Here is a 16,572-nt window from a genome sequence, read left to right on the forward strand (position 1 = left end):
TGTTTGTACACATACACAGTGGAATAGCCATAGCTGATCCTGTAATGTGAAATCTAACGTGAAAGCAATTCTTACAGATGCAATGTGAAATTAATCCTTGCTTTAACTCCCCTGAAATTATAGCATAATATTCACCATTGAGCAATTTGATTCATTCATGCTAACATTGCTTTGCAGCATATTTAGGATTTGCTAAAATATCAGTGTTGCAACACTTGCAGATAATATCATGCAAATTCATCATGACAGCCCTCATAGCTAAGCCACAAAGGAAAGTACATATATGCTGACAGCAGTGTTTATCATCACCTCCAAAGAGCGGCAGGATAGCATGATAACCAGTTCATTAGGATCAGCTGCTGGTCAAAGAACAATGAGCTGGCAAAGTATGGTGCGGTGTTGGTGTTGGTGTTGGTGTTGGTGTATAAGCCTAGGTTCAAAACATTCCTGGGATCAAGCATGTGCTCAGTCCTACATGGAGGAGTAAACTCCATTCAGCAATTCAGTGATGCTTACTTCTGACTGCATAAGTTTAAGTTGTAAAACACACTGTTTTGACAAAAGAACTTCATCAGCTGAAATACAGCTTTTAACATTTACTGAGAATACAAAGTAATATTGCACAGGTGTGTTACTATTTAAACTGCTAACTTTAACAGGAATTCCAGGGGAAAAAAGAGGCATCCAAGAACTGCTTGATTATTATCCTCATTCTCTCACATCTTCTGTACTAATCTGCTAATTTTAAATTTTATTCATTTGCCAGACCAAGGAAGGTTGATCAGTTATCTTGACACTACAGCAGATGGCATTGCCATTCCTACTCTGAAAAAAGAGTCCTGAGAATCTCCCGTTCCTGCTCCACTACACCCATGTCTTGCATGAAGTTATATATATAACCCTATGAACGTACCCTTTAAGTTAAAACCATCTGTAAGGGATTCAAATTTCATAGTTAAATTTTGACAGGAAATACTAATATCCTCACTGCAAGTTGCATAGCTCACAATCCAGTCACGAGAGGGTTGTATGTTGGAGAGTTCACCATCATCCAAAGTAGTACATTCCAGTGTCGAACAGCTCTTACAATCCGAAAGTCTCTTAATGTTTAGTTTGAATCTCCTTTCTTATAATTTGGATCTATTGGTTCAGGTTCTACATGAAATATGTGTGATTCACAAGCTATTTGTCCTTATTTAATGCAAACTTTCATTGCCAAAATCAACATTCTCATCTAAGGAAAAATAATTATTTTTAAGTTTGGGGGGGAAATTATCTTGGGTTTTGGTTTTACCTATTGTATAGCTTGCAAAAAAAAAATAATAATGCAGAAAATAAGCAACAAGTTGAAAAGTGGACTACTGTATAAGTATCTCCCATAAGTAAATACCATGTATTTGTTTATGCAATTGTATGTGAACGGCTTTTGCTTGTGCAGTAGTACACAAACTAATTTCACCAATATGTGTGTTCTTTTTTGTGTGTGTGAGAACTTACGAAAGAAACATGGATTAAATGTGATATATATATATCACATTTGTTTAAAAATGTAATTAAGAAACCATTTGCTGCTGCTGCTCCTCCTCCTCCTTTTTCTTTTCTTTCTTTTTTGAAGTGACCTGTTTTTGCTATGTTTTGTCTCTCAAGCCTGTGCTACTGCATCAGGAGGAGCGGAAGATGAAGGAGAGGCAGAAGCTGGTTGGATCGAAGGTGCTGCCATTCTGCTCTCTGTTATTTGTGTGGTACTTGTCACTGCCTTTAATGACTGGAGCAAAGAGAAGCAATTCCGTGGGCTTCAAAGTCGTATTGAGCAAGAACAGAAGTTTACTGTGGTCCGGGGTGGACAAGTTATTCAAATCCCAGTCGCAGAGATAGTAGTTGGTGACGTTGCACAGATAAAATATGGTAAGTTTCCTTGCATATGTGACTGGATATGTGCAAACATATGACTTGGTACCCAGTGTTCCTTTATGACTTGCTGAATAACAAAGGAGCTGGCAGTATATATCAGCCCCAACCTTGTGCCAGGCTGAGAGGGGTTGAATTGGACAGAGGTGTCCCACTTCCTAGTTCTGCTGGCCTCCTACTACCTCCCAACATGAACTTCCACCATTGCAAGTCTACAGATGCAGCAGTGTTCCTGCTGCATCATGCAGCCAGTGAGCAGTGAGGCTGTGGATCATGTTCTGAGACCCAAAGCCCTTCTCGTCCAGCAACCTGCCTTCACAGTGATGAACCAGATACCTATGGAAAGCACAATAGCACTTCTCCTGCTTGTGCCCTCCACAACTGGTGTTCAGAGGCATTCTGCCTCTTGATTCTGGAGGCAGTACACAGCTTTCATGGCTAGTAGCCAATAATAGTCTTGTCCTCCACAAATCTCTCTCACTCCCTTTTAAACTGTACAAGCTGTTGACCATTGCTCCATCTTGTGGTAGCGGATTCCCTAGTGAAGTTGTGCGCTGCCTGAAGAAGCAAACTAGAAGCTCATCAATATAGCGATGTCTAAGGAAGGTCAGGAGAGACTGCCCTTGTAGAGAGAAAAATGTATTGTGTGAAAGGGATTAAATGTGACATACTTGAGGATTAGTATTTTGATTAAGGAAATGTTTTTGAAGGTTCACACAGTAACCTTACTAAATCCACTTTATTTTTCCTTAACTTGATTTTACTGATAGGTGACCTTCTACCTGCTGATGGGGTGTATATTCAAGGAAATGACCTTAAGATTGATGAAAGCTCTTTAACTGGAGAATCAGATCAAGTCCGCAAATCTGTTGACAAAGATCCAATGCTGCTTTCGGGTGAGTTTTGCACTTTCAGTGAGCTGTTGCTGATTGAGAATCTGGAATATTGCTTTTGTGGCGGTGGTGTTTTAAATTCTCCATTAATTTTTCCTCACTTGGAAATACAGGATTTTAACCTTTCCCAGTAATCTACAAGCTTTTTGTTTGTTTGTTTGTTTGTTTGTTTGTTTGTTTGTTTATTGCTGAACTAAGTAGGAACCTGAACCTACAGTTAGCATTTCTGTTTTACTAAACTACAGTGAAATGATGTGGCATAACCATGACTTAAACTCAGATAATCAGTATGATATAGTGGTTAGAGTACTGGACTGGGACTGGGGAGACTCAGGTTCAAATTCCCATTCTCTCATTAAGTTCACCTGATGACACTGAACCAGTGACTTTTTCTTTCTCAGCCTAACCTACTTCACAAAGTTGCTGAGGATGACATGAGAAAGAAAGAACAGTATTCACCTTGGAAGAAAGGCATGCTTTTCTAGCTGTAAATTTTCTTCCAGTGGTATAATAAAGATATTATTATTATTATTATTATTATTATTATTATTATTATAACTCTTATGTAGTCCCCCGAGTCCCACCCCCACAATGATTGATTGTTTTGGGGTGTTGTTTAAACCCTCTACATGCCCATTGCCCTTCTGAGGCTCTTTTAGGTTTTAGTTCCCATGTTCAGTAACAGGGGTGGTGAACTTTTTTGGCTCCAGGATGTGCCTCTTGGGCAAAATTTGACAGGTGGGCAATGCCACCTTCCTGTCAAAATCCCTTATGCTCAGATATTAAATGGAGGGGAGAAGACTCTTGGAGGCTTTTGCAAGGCTCCTCCCACTTCTCCTTTAAACTCTCAGTCTTGTAGACTGAAAAAGGAACTGAAGGAGGCATGCAAAAGCCTTTGCAAGTTTCCCTGTTTCCTTTTTAAGTGCTTTGGTCTTAAAGGGGACGCAAGGAGATTTGCACAAGTCCTTGGCCACCTTTAAGATTTCAGGGATTTAAAAGGGAAGTGGAAGGAGGCTTGAAAACCCCTTTGTGAGGCTCTCTCCTTCCCTTTTAAGAAGGGAGGCCATTTCTTGTAAGCAAGTGGGCGGCAGCAGTGGCGGCTGGGTGGTGGTGATGGTGGTGGTCTGTCAACTCTGCACCTCCAGCTGCCCACTTAAAGGAAAAGGCAAAGGGCTTTAATTTTCACTCACCATCTGATGAGCAGAGACTAAATCCTGCTGCCTAGGCTGCATGGTTCTATTCTCTGTTGGGAACAGTGCAGCACAGCCAATGCAGGATTAAACCCTGCCCTCCCACCCATCAGCTGATGACACTAGAGATATAAGATGATGGGCAGGTGAGCATGGGTTAGGGGAAACAGACTGCCTGTGAGCCAAGGATCCCCACCCCTGATCTAGAGGCATGCATTTCAAATCTCCCAGTCATTTTGAGGCCAGTGTGGGTTGCCCTGCTATCCTCTGCCCAGGAAGAATATAGGTTGTGACCCCCCTAAGTGATTAATTTCCCTCCCTCGACTAATAGGAGCAGGTCCCATCATGGCTCAGAGTCATTCAGGGGACCATTTTGATCACATGTCATTGATGGGCCTTCCCCCACCTACAAGCGGAACCTATCATATGTGATTCCTCCTCCTTCAACTAACAGGAGCAGATTTCAAAATGGAGCCAACTTTTTTTTTCTTTTTGGTAGAAGGGGTACATGTTTGGGGTAATATTCATGTTTGCTTATGCCTACCCCCATGTCACAGTTAAGAAGTTAAGAATGGAGGAGATTACATATTGCTGTTTAACACAAAGCTTCATTAAATAGCAATTTGTCAGTGGAATTATCTCAGAACCATAACTGGAATTAGGTATAGTTATTACGTTCAAGATTAAGGACAGGGCAATTCAGGGCCAGTCCACCCTTGAGGCAAAATGAGGCGACTGCCTCAGGTGGCAAGATCCACAGGAGCAGCAGATCTGGCCTCCAAGGAATGCTGCAGCATCTGCCACCGACTTGGCAGCCCCCACCCAACAAATGCTGCTTCTACAGTGGTCTCTCAATGAATAGGAGGTGCTGCTGCTTTCCTCCTATCCCTATGACAGGGGTTGCACTCTGGGATCTCCTGAGTTCTGCACCTGCTGGCATGATTCAGAATGAGCCCCTTCTCTCCCTGCTCTCCCCACAATGGGCCTTGATTCCTAGTTCAGCTGCCAGGTAAGACTGATTTGATTTTCTACCCTTGTATCTGATGTAGCGTCATGTACCAGGGGCACCATTCTGTGGTTTGCCTCAGGTGCCAAAATGTATTGGGCTGACCCTGAGGCTATTCTATAGTGAAACAATAGGACACCCTATAGTAACAATATGCATTATTGCCCCTTAGAAATGGGGGCATGATGACTCTGAGATACATACTTACAGTTGAGGACATATGCAATTTTTACTGTTTCACATGCCGAGTTCTTAACTGGATGCAGACTTCATGAAACATGCATAATACTGTTCCGAAGGTGTGCCCCTCCTACAAAAAAAATTAAATGTAAGCCTCGGAAATGTGTTCCTGTTGGGGCACATCCTAAAGAATGATCCTTCTGATGGAAATGGTGAAAGACACCTGTCACTTTTTATTTTGATGAATGGGATGTCTACTCTTTTCCTAATATTGCTTGGCCCTCACACTATGTAGCTACTGCCAGTAATCTGCTGCTCTTGGCCACAAGGTGTGTGAGTGCTTTGTCCATTTGCAAAGCTGGCCATGAACAGGAAGATGTGACAGTGGGATGGGGGAGGTTAGCCACATGAACCTTGACCCATATAATTTCTGACAAGTGTACCTGGGTTCTGTTGCTCACACTGGTATGCAATAGCAAGGAAAGAGTCTGCTTGCCTGGGCTGGTTTATTCTCCTTCAGCATATCAACTTCTTACTTCACCCACATAATGCTTAAATAAAGCTGGGATGAGTTTAGGTGATTGTGACATGAGGGAGATGGCCTTTTGTCAATCCACTCTCAGCTTGGCCTCTTCTGTGGTGCACTGACATCTCCAGTGCAACGACGTGCTTTGTAAATAGTGCCTGCTTGTTTAAAACAAGATGAAGAGAAAACCCTAAGTATGGAGTACTTTAAAATGCTGAGCACTGGCTCAGCATGCCATACAGAATACCAATGCTCAAAGCAAACACGGTGAGATTTTTCAGGGTAAGTAGGATAGCGAGTACTAGCAGAGCAAAGATTTGTAGGGCCTAACAGTATTGCTTAATTATTTTGCACCTTTTATCTTTGCGCATGGCATTTGACTTAGTGCATTGCATCCCAGCACAGAGGTCAATCCAGAAACAGAAAACAGGAAAACCTGAGCAAACTAGCTGCCATTCAGTTTCACCTCCCATTCAGTCTGAAGATTTATTTTCTGTTTTTCATACTTAAATTCCCAGTGCCCACTGAATATGCATGCCCAGTACATTCCTTGTTGCGTGTCGAGGTCCCCAAGCCACCCCCCAAATAACTCACAATGCACACTTAATTTTTGTTTAAGGTTTTTGGCATAATTTTGGCCACAACTTTATTTAAATACAAAACCGTGAGTGGTTGTTTAGGCATTAGTTAAGACTATCTGTCCCCCCGCCTGGGGACAGAACTGACTTCCGGGCACCACCGAAAGACAGTGCGGGGGAAAGCAAGTCGGGGAGAAATGGAGCTGGGCCACAGACCCTCAATTCTCATCCGCATGCTCCCCGAAGGCTTGCAGCCCTAGTCCCATTCCAGGGATTGGACGAAAAGATGGCAAGCCCCAGGATTCCTTTAACGGAATTCCCTTTCCGCAGCATGGAGGGGCAGGCCCAGCCTATCCTAACCCCTCCTCCACCAATTTATAACCAATGCCTAACTGCAACCTTACAAGTTGTGACGATTTGCTACGCAGTAGGCAAAAACCAAATGGCCCAGCCAATCAGCCAGATGGACAAAATTCCTACCAGGCCCCTGCCCCAACGGCAGACAACCCCATGACAGGCATAGCAAGGTCAATGCAACAACCCCTTACTCAAGGGCGGGTGGGCGGGTGATCCGTTGCACGCAGCAAAGAGAAAGCTCCAGGCTGCGTGCAGAGTATTTAAACATTTTACCCCTCCCACCAAAATTGCAACATAACTTTTACCCCAGCAACCCAGTGAACCAATCACTGCCCCAGGCCATCTTTAGAGACCCTGCCTGGTAACAGAGGGGTGGCTCAGCAGACCCCACCGCAACACGTGCTCTCCATGAAGCAGAACACGCTTTGTAGAATGTACCCATATGAAAGTTTCAGTTTATTTTAGAAGTACCCTGACCATTTTGTTACACTGGGCAGACAGCAATTATGGCCCAAGCATCCTTTCAATATGTTTGGGTCCTACAGTAGCCACTTACACTTAGGCAAAAAAAGAGGAAGTACATTACCGAAAAAGAAAATAAACTTCACAGCCACTCCTGTACGTTCTTATGGTTCTTAATCTTCAAACCAGGCTTGGACTGGACAGCTCAGTATTTTCCTCCTATAAAGTAGGGCACATGGCTACCCTATGGCCTGTCAGGTTGATTATACTGCATTTAGCTGTTCTAAATAATTCTTTCCTGCACCTTTCCAATTCTGAATTTTGGAACGGAGTGCTCTCCTTGAATTACAACAGCATTGCTTTGGCTTCAAGTCTTACTATCACAGTTACTTCTTCCAATTTAGCATTGCTTGCTTGCCATCTGTGCCTTCACACCACTTGTGTTTGTGGTAATTCTGTTCTCATTAGAATTAATGTTTTGGCTGCTACATATTTTGGAGTGCCAAATAGGACAGAGTACTGCTAAATGTATTGGGATTTTCCATTTCCAGCACATTGTTTTCAGCTTGATTTTTCAGAGAGAAAGACAGTTAGTTCCTTTCTTTGTTCTTCTTTTGGATCTGCGAGTTCAAGTCACTGGTGCACACCCCCCCCTCCTTTGCTGGAAGTTAACCAAAAGCATGAGCTTCCAAACTCGTCTTCTGACTGCATTGGAGAAGAGGAAAGAATGGGAGTCACATCATACTTCACTATGGTTTAGCGTGCAAATGTAGTCAATTTATGCTTATAACATTGAAAGTTTTATATTACGGTACATATTGTGGTTGCTTGTGGTCTAACCATCCCCTTTTTAATATAATATACAAATGCAATAGTAATTGAAACTATATAAAACCAAAAAAATCCAAGGGAGACCTTCCTTGAGCCTGCACCTATTACTCCTGTTTTACTGATCAGACAACATAAATTGGGAATTTACTGTTGTTTATTAAAGCTACCTCTCTCCTTTTTTTAATACCAAAAGCATTGAGTAATACTAGGGTTGGCATTTTTGTTTTCTGGTTCTTGGGCTGTGTGCGCACCAGAGCTTTAATGTGCCGGTGAAGTGCACAGACCTGATTTTTTCCATATGCACTTTTGTGCATGTTCTTCCATATGTGAGTGCTTTCAATTGAGCTCTATCTCAAATGTTTTCCATCCAAGCTAGTGGGTGGTATTTGATTGGATGCATTTTCACTGTTTGTTGTTATCCCTTCCCCTCAATTAGTACTTTCCCACTCTCTTTAGTTCTGGGAACCTGAGGTGCCTTGTGGGTATGCACACGGGAATTTGCTTACCTGTGTATGTGACCACTTTTTTTCAAAAAAGAGAGAGGTACAAGTTTTCTGATATACCCTACTTCCACAAAACAGTGTATTAATACATTAAAAACACACGTGTGTTGCTCCTGGCCCCAGCAGCAGTGCACTGAGGGCCACCCAACTAATGGAAGTAGGGACATGATGATAGATGGCACCCACACACATAAACAACAGCAGGAGCAACAAAACCCAACTACCAACACTAAATGCACTTCAGTATGTCCACAATGGGGTGACAGGCAATTTTATGTTGGATCCTTTTTTTCTTTTCTGCGTTATCCACACATTGGGAAAATTCACATTAAACGGAGTGAAGTGTGACTTATCACTTGGATGAGGACAGTGCTATGCAGATGACACGAAAAGCATGCACACATGATGCATTTAATCAATTTTAAACTGCCACATGCAGCTGGGAGGAGTTGCGGTGTGGGGGGGGGGGAGCGTCAAGTAGAGATAAGGGTCACGTGCCCCTCCTGTCTACTGCTTCTGTCTTGCAAATTGCTCCATTCCAGCATTCTTCTGCTTTGGCAACCAAATGCATAGTTCTGGTCTCAGAAATGGCAAGCTGGTCACTTTGTTTTAAGACAACTTAGGAGTTATACAGTGAAAGCACATCAGAATATAGCATGAGTCTGAAAAACCTGAAATAAATAGATATTAGTTCGTCGAGAAGCAAAGAAATGCTTGTGGTCATTGTGCTTTATTAGTTTCTAAATAAATAAATAAATGCAGCTATATTAAGGAATCAGGTCAGTCACTGCCTGGAGAAAAACAACTCAAATTCACTCTTGGTTCTCTGGCAGTAAATGTTCCAGTACGGGTTTCTTGCTAAACAGAAAGAGCAAGCTTCCAACCTAAGAGGCCCTGTGCTCTTTTGATTTCACTGAACACGCAGATGTTTGCTTGAATTTGTCCTCACTTTTGAATGTTTTTTTTTTCCAGCTGCTTCATTGCATTGACAAGGTTACTTATTTCTTTCATTTGCATAACTGAACCACGACCTGCTTATATCTGCTGGTAGAACATCTGTGTTTGCATACTATCGTGGCAAGTTTTAGTTCCACAGGAATAACAAAGGTTTATCTTTTTTCCATTTACACACTCCTAACCTCTCCATTTTCTGTAAGTTTTGTTATAGAGGTTGTCAGGGCGGCGCTTTCCGCTTTGCCACTCGGGGCGAAACAGGAAGTGCCACCGTGTCTGATGCTACAGACATACCTGCTCCTGCCCTGCCATCTATACTGCCTGCTCTGCCACTGCCACTGGCAGAGAGCATTTGGGGTAAGGTCTCGGTAATTTCAGCAAGACCTTGGCCAAATTCATTGAGATCTCACTTGAAATCATCACTGATGTTGGTGCCACTTTTTTTGCCACTGGTGGATGCAGCAGAGCAGGTGGAGCACCTGCAGGGGTGCAGCCTCAGGGCTTCCTCTGCTGGAGGCAGAAGCCTCATCCCACCTAATGCTAGTGCCGGCCCTGAAGATTGTGGTTTTTCCTTCTCTTTTAGGCTCACTATAAGCTAAATGTGAGGAAAATGTCTCAGAGATGGCATTTTTTGTTTGTTTAATTTAGTAGTTTTATATCCCAATAGGAGCCTAACTTTAAATAAAAATAATCCAGCTAAACCAGAAGTGTGCAACAGTGTGAAACATAGTCGTCACACAAAACAGTTGGTCTTAGATGGTCCTGGGAGGAGACAGTCCAGCTGAGACAGGAGCTGTTGTCTGATGAAGTCTCTGCCTGTCTTCTTCTCTCTGCCAGTGTCAGTGGTGGTATGCCCTGCAAGAATTGCAAAAAGACTTGTGATGCACAGCAGCCTAGAGAAAGTGCTTGATCTGGGATCAGGACCCTTTACTGGAAAATCAGGGCTCACAGGCTGAAGACAGACAGACAGACAGACAGACAGACAGACAGACAGACAGACAGACAGACAGAGAAATGGTTAATGCAAAAGGTGAAATAAAAAAAATCACATAGCATGTGAAAAAAGATTTTCTGCTTACAAAAATAAGGATATACTTATTCAGTTACGAAAATAAAATAAATTAATGCAATGAAACCACCACGAATATACATAAAATGTGTGGATGAATTCAAGCAAGTATTAGCTTCAAAGATATAATGGCTTCCCAGGTGTTTGAGAGAAGCTATCAGAAGAATCAGATTGCATTTCAGTTTTTTTAAGATTGGATGATAACAGTGACATAAAAAGCTATCATGAAAAGTATCCGTGGCACCATATGTCTGAAAGCAAAGACAAAGAACTCCCTTTTTTCTTCACTGAGTTTTGTATTCGTAATGAAATTATAAATGTGACATACTAGGAAAAGGGCCCAAAGGGTGATTTTTAGATAGGAGCAGCAATGATAAGGGGAAGCAATTAAATTATGCATAATTGACAGAAGTGAGAACTGTATTTATAGTGAGAAGTACAAGATGACAATAGCAGATGGATGGGGGAAAGCTCATTCCCTAAAGAACCTAACATTTTTGGACAGTACGAAAGTTAAAGAGAAAAGAATTGTAGGCAAGTTAGAGAGAACTGAGTAACACACCTGAACCTATCGGGGAGAGTGTGCCATACAACAAAAGCTAAGTTCTTGCATGTGCAACCAAAATTTGTATTTTAAAAAGTTTGATTTTAAAAAGTCCGCCCTGTCCTCCACTGCAGTAAAGAACACAGTTTATATTACGCATTCCTTTAAAGGTTTGTAAGAATAATATTCAGATTTTACATGTGGGAGGTATATTGTGGAAACACACTGGGAGATGGTTCAGTTGTAGAATCAAGTACAGGATGGTTTGAAGGAGCAGCTGGGAGCCTCAGGAAGCCTTGGTATTAGACCCCTTTGGTTCAGACCAACATCCCATGTCTCAGTGCAGTGGAGTAGCTTTTAATGAACAGAAGTAAAAGAAATTGAATTCACAGGCCTGATGCAATATTAATGAATTATATCCATTAAAAATGTACAGCCCACTTTAGTGCCGTTTAAATTGCATACTATATCTGAAATTACCTACGCATGCTTTAAGGCAGGAGATAACATCAGACATCTCAATATCTTTTGAAAAACAGAGTCAGTACAAAAGCTTTGCCATTAGCTTAAATTAAACAAGGGGTAGAAAATTGCAATGAAAATGTGCGCTACTCAGACAGGTCCAATGGATTTACTAAGAAATAAGTCTTACTCAGTCCAGAGGGATTTGCTTTTAGGTGGGAGTCTAGTGGATTATAGCCAGAATTGCACAATCTGATGGATATAGATGTGAGCTGATACTGATCCTTGGGACTAGGAAAAAAATTCTGAGTGAAAACAGAGGATCCTTTTTTGCAAAATGTTTTTTACTCCAATGAAAGTAGGGGCTCATCTACAGTTCTACTTGCCCTGTGCCTAGCAAGCATGGGTTTAAGCGGTTTTCAGCTTGTCCCACACTTTCTAGGCACAGGTCCAAGCCTTTGTCCTGCCACTTTCCCCCAGAAAACCCATTCTTTGGTGCTAAATTGGAACAAATAGCAATCTGCAGAAAACCTGATTACTTTTTGTTCAGATTCAGCGTTAAGACTGGGGATCCCCAGGGGAATGGATAAGCCCCAAGCACAGATTGTGTGACAGCCAGGGAAGGAAACAGTTCCCAACATTGCCAAGGCATCTGTCTGGGTGATCCTCTCTGTCTCGCCCCGCTGTGAGATGTGATAAAACTGGTCTTGCAGTGAAGTCCACGGAGAGAGGCACCCTTCCCCCCACCTCATCATCAAGGCTACCCAATAATGCTCCCTGTCTTCCTGGACTGCACTGTGAAGGCAATTCCATTATGTCTTCTAATACGCTCTGTCAAGTCAGTGAACATATCTGTGTTTGGGCAAGGCAATCTGGTAATGCTCTTTCCTGCGCTTTGCTGAAGGGACAAGAAAACTGCCCTCACAGTGTAGCATGGGATGTCAGTTCCAGTCAGTTGCTTTGATTCCTTCTTCTCTCCTATGAAGACAGTGCTTTAGTGTTAGATGAAATGTTCTGGTTTTGCTGATCTTATATTTTACATTTTCATTCACTCTTTATCTTGGACTTACTTGGACTTGTATGACACTTGTCTAATAGCCCTGTAATCATTACCTTCATATTGCAAATGTGGGACTGCGGGTGAGAGGTTGTTACTTGGCTACTTCCTGGGTTCATTTTAGCCACTGCACCAGCTATTAAGATGAAACTTTAAGTCACACTCCACCACAGAATGGAGAATGTTTAAAGCTCATTGACTTCTCTGGTCTTAAACAAAATTGATTCTGGATTGCATTGTGACCTTAGATTGAAACCTGATCATATCACAGGGACAAGGTTGGTTGTTTTTTAAGTATCATAGTATATTGTGCAGCATTACCTCCCAAAGCAGAAAGTATTAATATCTATATTTTAATTTTTTTAGGTACACATGTCATGGAAGGTTCTGGAAGAATGGTTGTTACTGCTGTAGGAGTTAATTCTCAAACAGGGATCATCTTTACTCTGCTAGGCGCTGGTGAAGACGAGGAGAAGAAAGATAAGAAAGGTGCAAATTTGATCATATCAAATTTCCTCAATGTCTGTTTTTATTACATAAAACTGATACACAAACTAACTACACAGCATTTATTTCTGATTCAGTCCCATCATTTTGGGGGGCAGGACCTATGACAGTCACAACTTTCATATGCTAGATGTATACTAAAGTATTATTTTGAACATTATACATTTTGTATGTAAAATATGAGAAGGGAAAAGTAAAAAAAAAAAGTTCCGGGCTCACCTACGTTCCACACAATCTCAAGCTAAGTTTTGTGTTATATATCCCAAAATCATAACAAAGAGAGATTTCAACAAACATAATTGAGTGCTGTTGTTAAAAAAGAAGTAAATTACTACTTTCATAATTTTTATCCTCACATTTGAGATATAATTGAAATTGTTGTAGTCTTGGATTTTATGTTTCAATTTAATGTCATAATTTTAAATTGTGCCATATTTTATTGTGCACAGTTCATATTTTACTTGATGTTAGCATACAACTAACATTCATCCAGCTTTTGTTAATTTAGTAACTGGTACCATTCCAATTATCTGTATATGATGGGGACTTATCTTTCTAAACACAATCTAAATGTTGGATCTAAACAGTCTATTCTCTGGATAGGAGATGTTTCCACTTACAGAAGGGGCGCTTCCATGAGCAGAACTCTCTTCTCATGAATGGAAGCCCATTCCATTAACAGAACAGAGTATTTTGATCCAACCCATGCCTATAAGTAGGCTGAACTGAGATGGTCTCCTTTGTAGAATATTTGTAGAATATTTCTTGGAAAGAAAGCCACTTATGTTTCATGGGAAGTTATGTGAAGATCACTCTTCAATTTCCAGATTCAGGCAGCCTTCATGAAAATGAAAGCTAAAATAATAATAGGGATCTGTTCAAGTTTCTTTTCCCAATAAATCTTCACTACAACTGATTGATTATTGATTATTCAATTCAATTCAATTCAATTCCTGCATTCCTTATTTAAACAATTTATTCCTTTCTTTTATCAAACCATGCATCATTGATATAGGTATGGTTAACAAGCAAATTTTTGATAAACATGTACACACTTACCTTATACTTTTGCCAGATGGTTTTATATCTAGTTAAACTGCAGTCCATGTGGTTATGATCCAGAGCAAAGTTGACCACGTCTGTGACAGTCACCCTTTGCACCATTGCAGGTCATGTTATAGTCTTACGTGAGTGCAAATAAAAATAAGGGAAATATATTGAATGTGTGCAATCTTCTTCATGAACACAGTTTTCTTACACTCCTAAATCAGAAAGGGCATTTTTTTTATCCCCAGAGGTATATCAGACCTGTGCAGAAGCTTTACTATGACAAGCAATGATAATAAATTTCAGTATGTCTATATGGTAGGCATACTTCTAGAGTTCATTTGTTTAGTATTAGACTAGATCAGTCAAAACTAGGACAAAGTGAAATACAGTTGCCAAGAAAGTGTAGGAAGTTGTATTTGGTGTACAGAATATTCAATGTAGTTCTTGCAGTATTCCCTACACTTACAGTACACATTAACTCTAGGTTTACGCAGTATACATTATCTCTATGTAGACTAATAGTGTTACATTACATGTAAAGCTAATGTGATAAACGGGGATTAAAATGTGTTTTCTCAGAAAACAATGGCTGGTGATTGAGGGCTTTATAGCTAATATATTTTAAGCAAGAATTGTGTAAGACACACTAGTAATTTTCACATAGCCTGTCACAGTCTACAGTCTGGGCCTGCTTCTCTGTGACAAGATCCTGTGTAATTCTTCCCAGTGTTTCCTCTTTCTTCATTTAGTGTTTATTCTTCCTTGTCTTGTATTTTAATTTTTTAAAAGAGACAATCTGTCAGTCTACGCCAGCAACTGAGGGACAGGTGAAAAAAGAGGGCCATATTTATCATATAACTTCCATAAAACATCATTACACATCCAATAAAACACCTAACAAAATGCTTTCAAGACTCATTCTTCAGTCATTCAAGTAAGCCTCCAGTGATGTAATGATCAGGCTGCATGGAATGTCAGTCTTCCAAGCACTGTTCCTGTGAACACACTCTTTATTTAAACAGAACTTGTGGATGAGTCTGGCATGAGCCCCACTGAAATGAGCAGTGTTTGTACAGCAACAGCGCTCATTAGATTATGTCCCTATTTCCTAAGCTCAAACATACATCCAGTGTTATGTATGCTTGCAGCTTTCTGAAAGCCTACCAATCAGATGTGTTTGCATTTCTCTATATGTATGCGTTTCTTCCTCATTAACATTTTGTAAAAATCATCATACAGGTGTGAAACAGGAGGATGGACATCAGCTTCCAGGTAGAGTAAGAAACCTACCATATCAGAGGAAAGGCTGAGGCTTTTAACTGGGACTTTCCCAAAAATGAGGGTGCGGAAAAGACCTGAGTGAATAGTCAAGAAAACTTGTCTTCACTACATGATTGGAATCTGAAAGGAAATTTCAGTTGGAGTTCTTTTTGCCCATTTTATGTGGCTGTTCCCTAAACAAATTACTTCAGAAAAGTTTGTTTAAAATATGGACTTTTAAAACCTCATTTAAAAATGGAAGCCATGATTTTTAATTTTTCACTTACATGTTAATACAAAATGGCAGCTAGTGGGTAAACCAGAAGTCTGACTCCAGTGGGTGGGCTGAAGTGCTAGGCAGGCAGAGGAACTCTTGAAGAGTTCAAAGAAGCCTCACTGAACTTGGGGCCTACTTTGTCTTCTGGAATCTCCATTGGACCATTAGGCTTATTAGGGCAGAGGCAGGGTAAACACAAAGCTAAATAAACATAGAATAAGACCTGCTGGATTAGACCACATGCATATCTAGCCCAGCATCCTGTTTCCCACAGAGGCCAGCCAGATTCCTCTGCAGATTCCATAAGCAGAGCAAAAGGCAAAAGCTTTCTAGTGTTGTCCCCAATAATTTCAGAGGCATGCTGTTTCTGCTCCTGGAGGTAGCATACAGTCATTGTGGTTAGCAGCCATTGTTAATCCCTTTGGATTTTAAAGCTATCTAAAGCTAGTGGCTGAGCCGCCATATGCTGTGGCAGTGGATTCCAGAAATTAACTCTGTTCTGGATGAAGAAGTACTTCCTTTTGTCGGTCTTTAATCTCTTGTCAACCAACTTTATTGGATGACCCCAAGCTATAGCACTGATGCAGTACTTGTTCTCAGTTAAGCCTTGGTGATATGGCTGGCTGACCTCCGCAAGCCCTACAAGGGGACATCCAGACAGACCAGAAAAGGAAGCAGCCAGGCTCCTAGTGAGCCTCATCCCCACACTTGTAGTCGTCCCCCCCAAAAAAATGTTAAGATGGGAATTAGGGGGCTCTGCTTGATGATGAGCCTCCTGCCAGCTTGTGTGTTCTAGCACATGCCCAACTTCATTGACCTCTGGAGTTCCATGGTACCATCTTAACTTTAAACATCTAGTACTTGAAAAGCAAATCTAAGATCAGACAATTTATTTATCTAAATAGCATGTTGGCCCAAGGCATTATTTATGTGACACTGAAAATGAACCACTGAATAT

General features: G+C 41.1%; 1 protein-coding gene across 18 annotated transcripts in view; it reads left to right on the forward strand.

Annotated features, from left to right (window-relative positions):
• Positions 1-16,572, forward strand: part of ATP2B2 (ATPase plasma membrane Ca2+ transporting 2) — a 368,365-nt gene that overhangs the window by 270,785 nt on the left and 81,008 nt on the right. For 11 of the 18 annotated variants that reach the window (XM_081847766.1, XM_081847763.1, XM_081847761.1 and 8 more), the window contains 4 exons: positions 1,648-1,905; positions 2,679-2,804; positions 12,887-13,009; positions 15,317-15,349. In XM_081847766.1, the coding sequence (XP_081703892.1) occupies positions 1,648-1,905; positions 2,679-2,804; positions 12,887-13,009; positions 15,317-15,349 (540 nt within the window). The remainder of the gene's footprint in view (positions 1-1,647; positions 1,906-2,678; positions 2,805-12,886; positions 13,010-15,316; positions 15,350-16,572) is intronic. The other 7 variants (XM_081847764.1, XM_081847765.1, XM_081847772.1 and 4 more) reach the window with 1 other exon arrangement.

Source organism: Podarcis erhardii (genome assembly GCF_964252035.2).
Source record: "Podarcis erhardii genome assembly, chromosome: 2".
NCBI classification, from domain to species: Eukaryota; Metazoa; Chordata; class Lepidosauria; order Squamata; family Lacertidae; genus Podarcis; species Podarcis erhardii.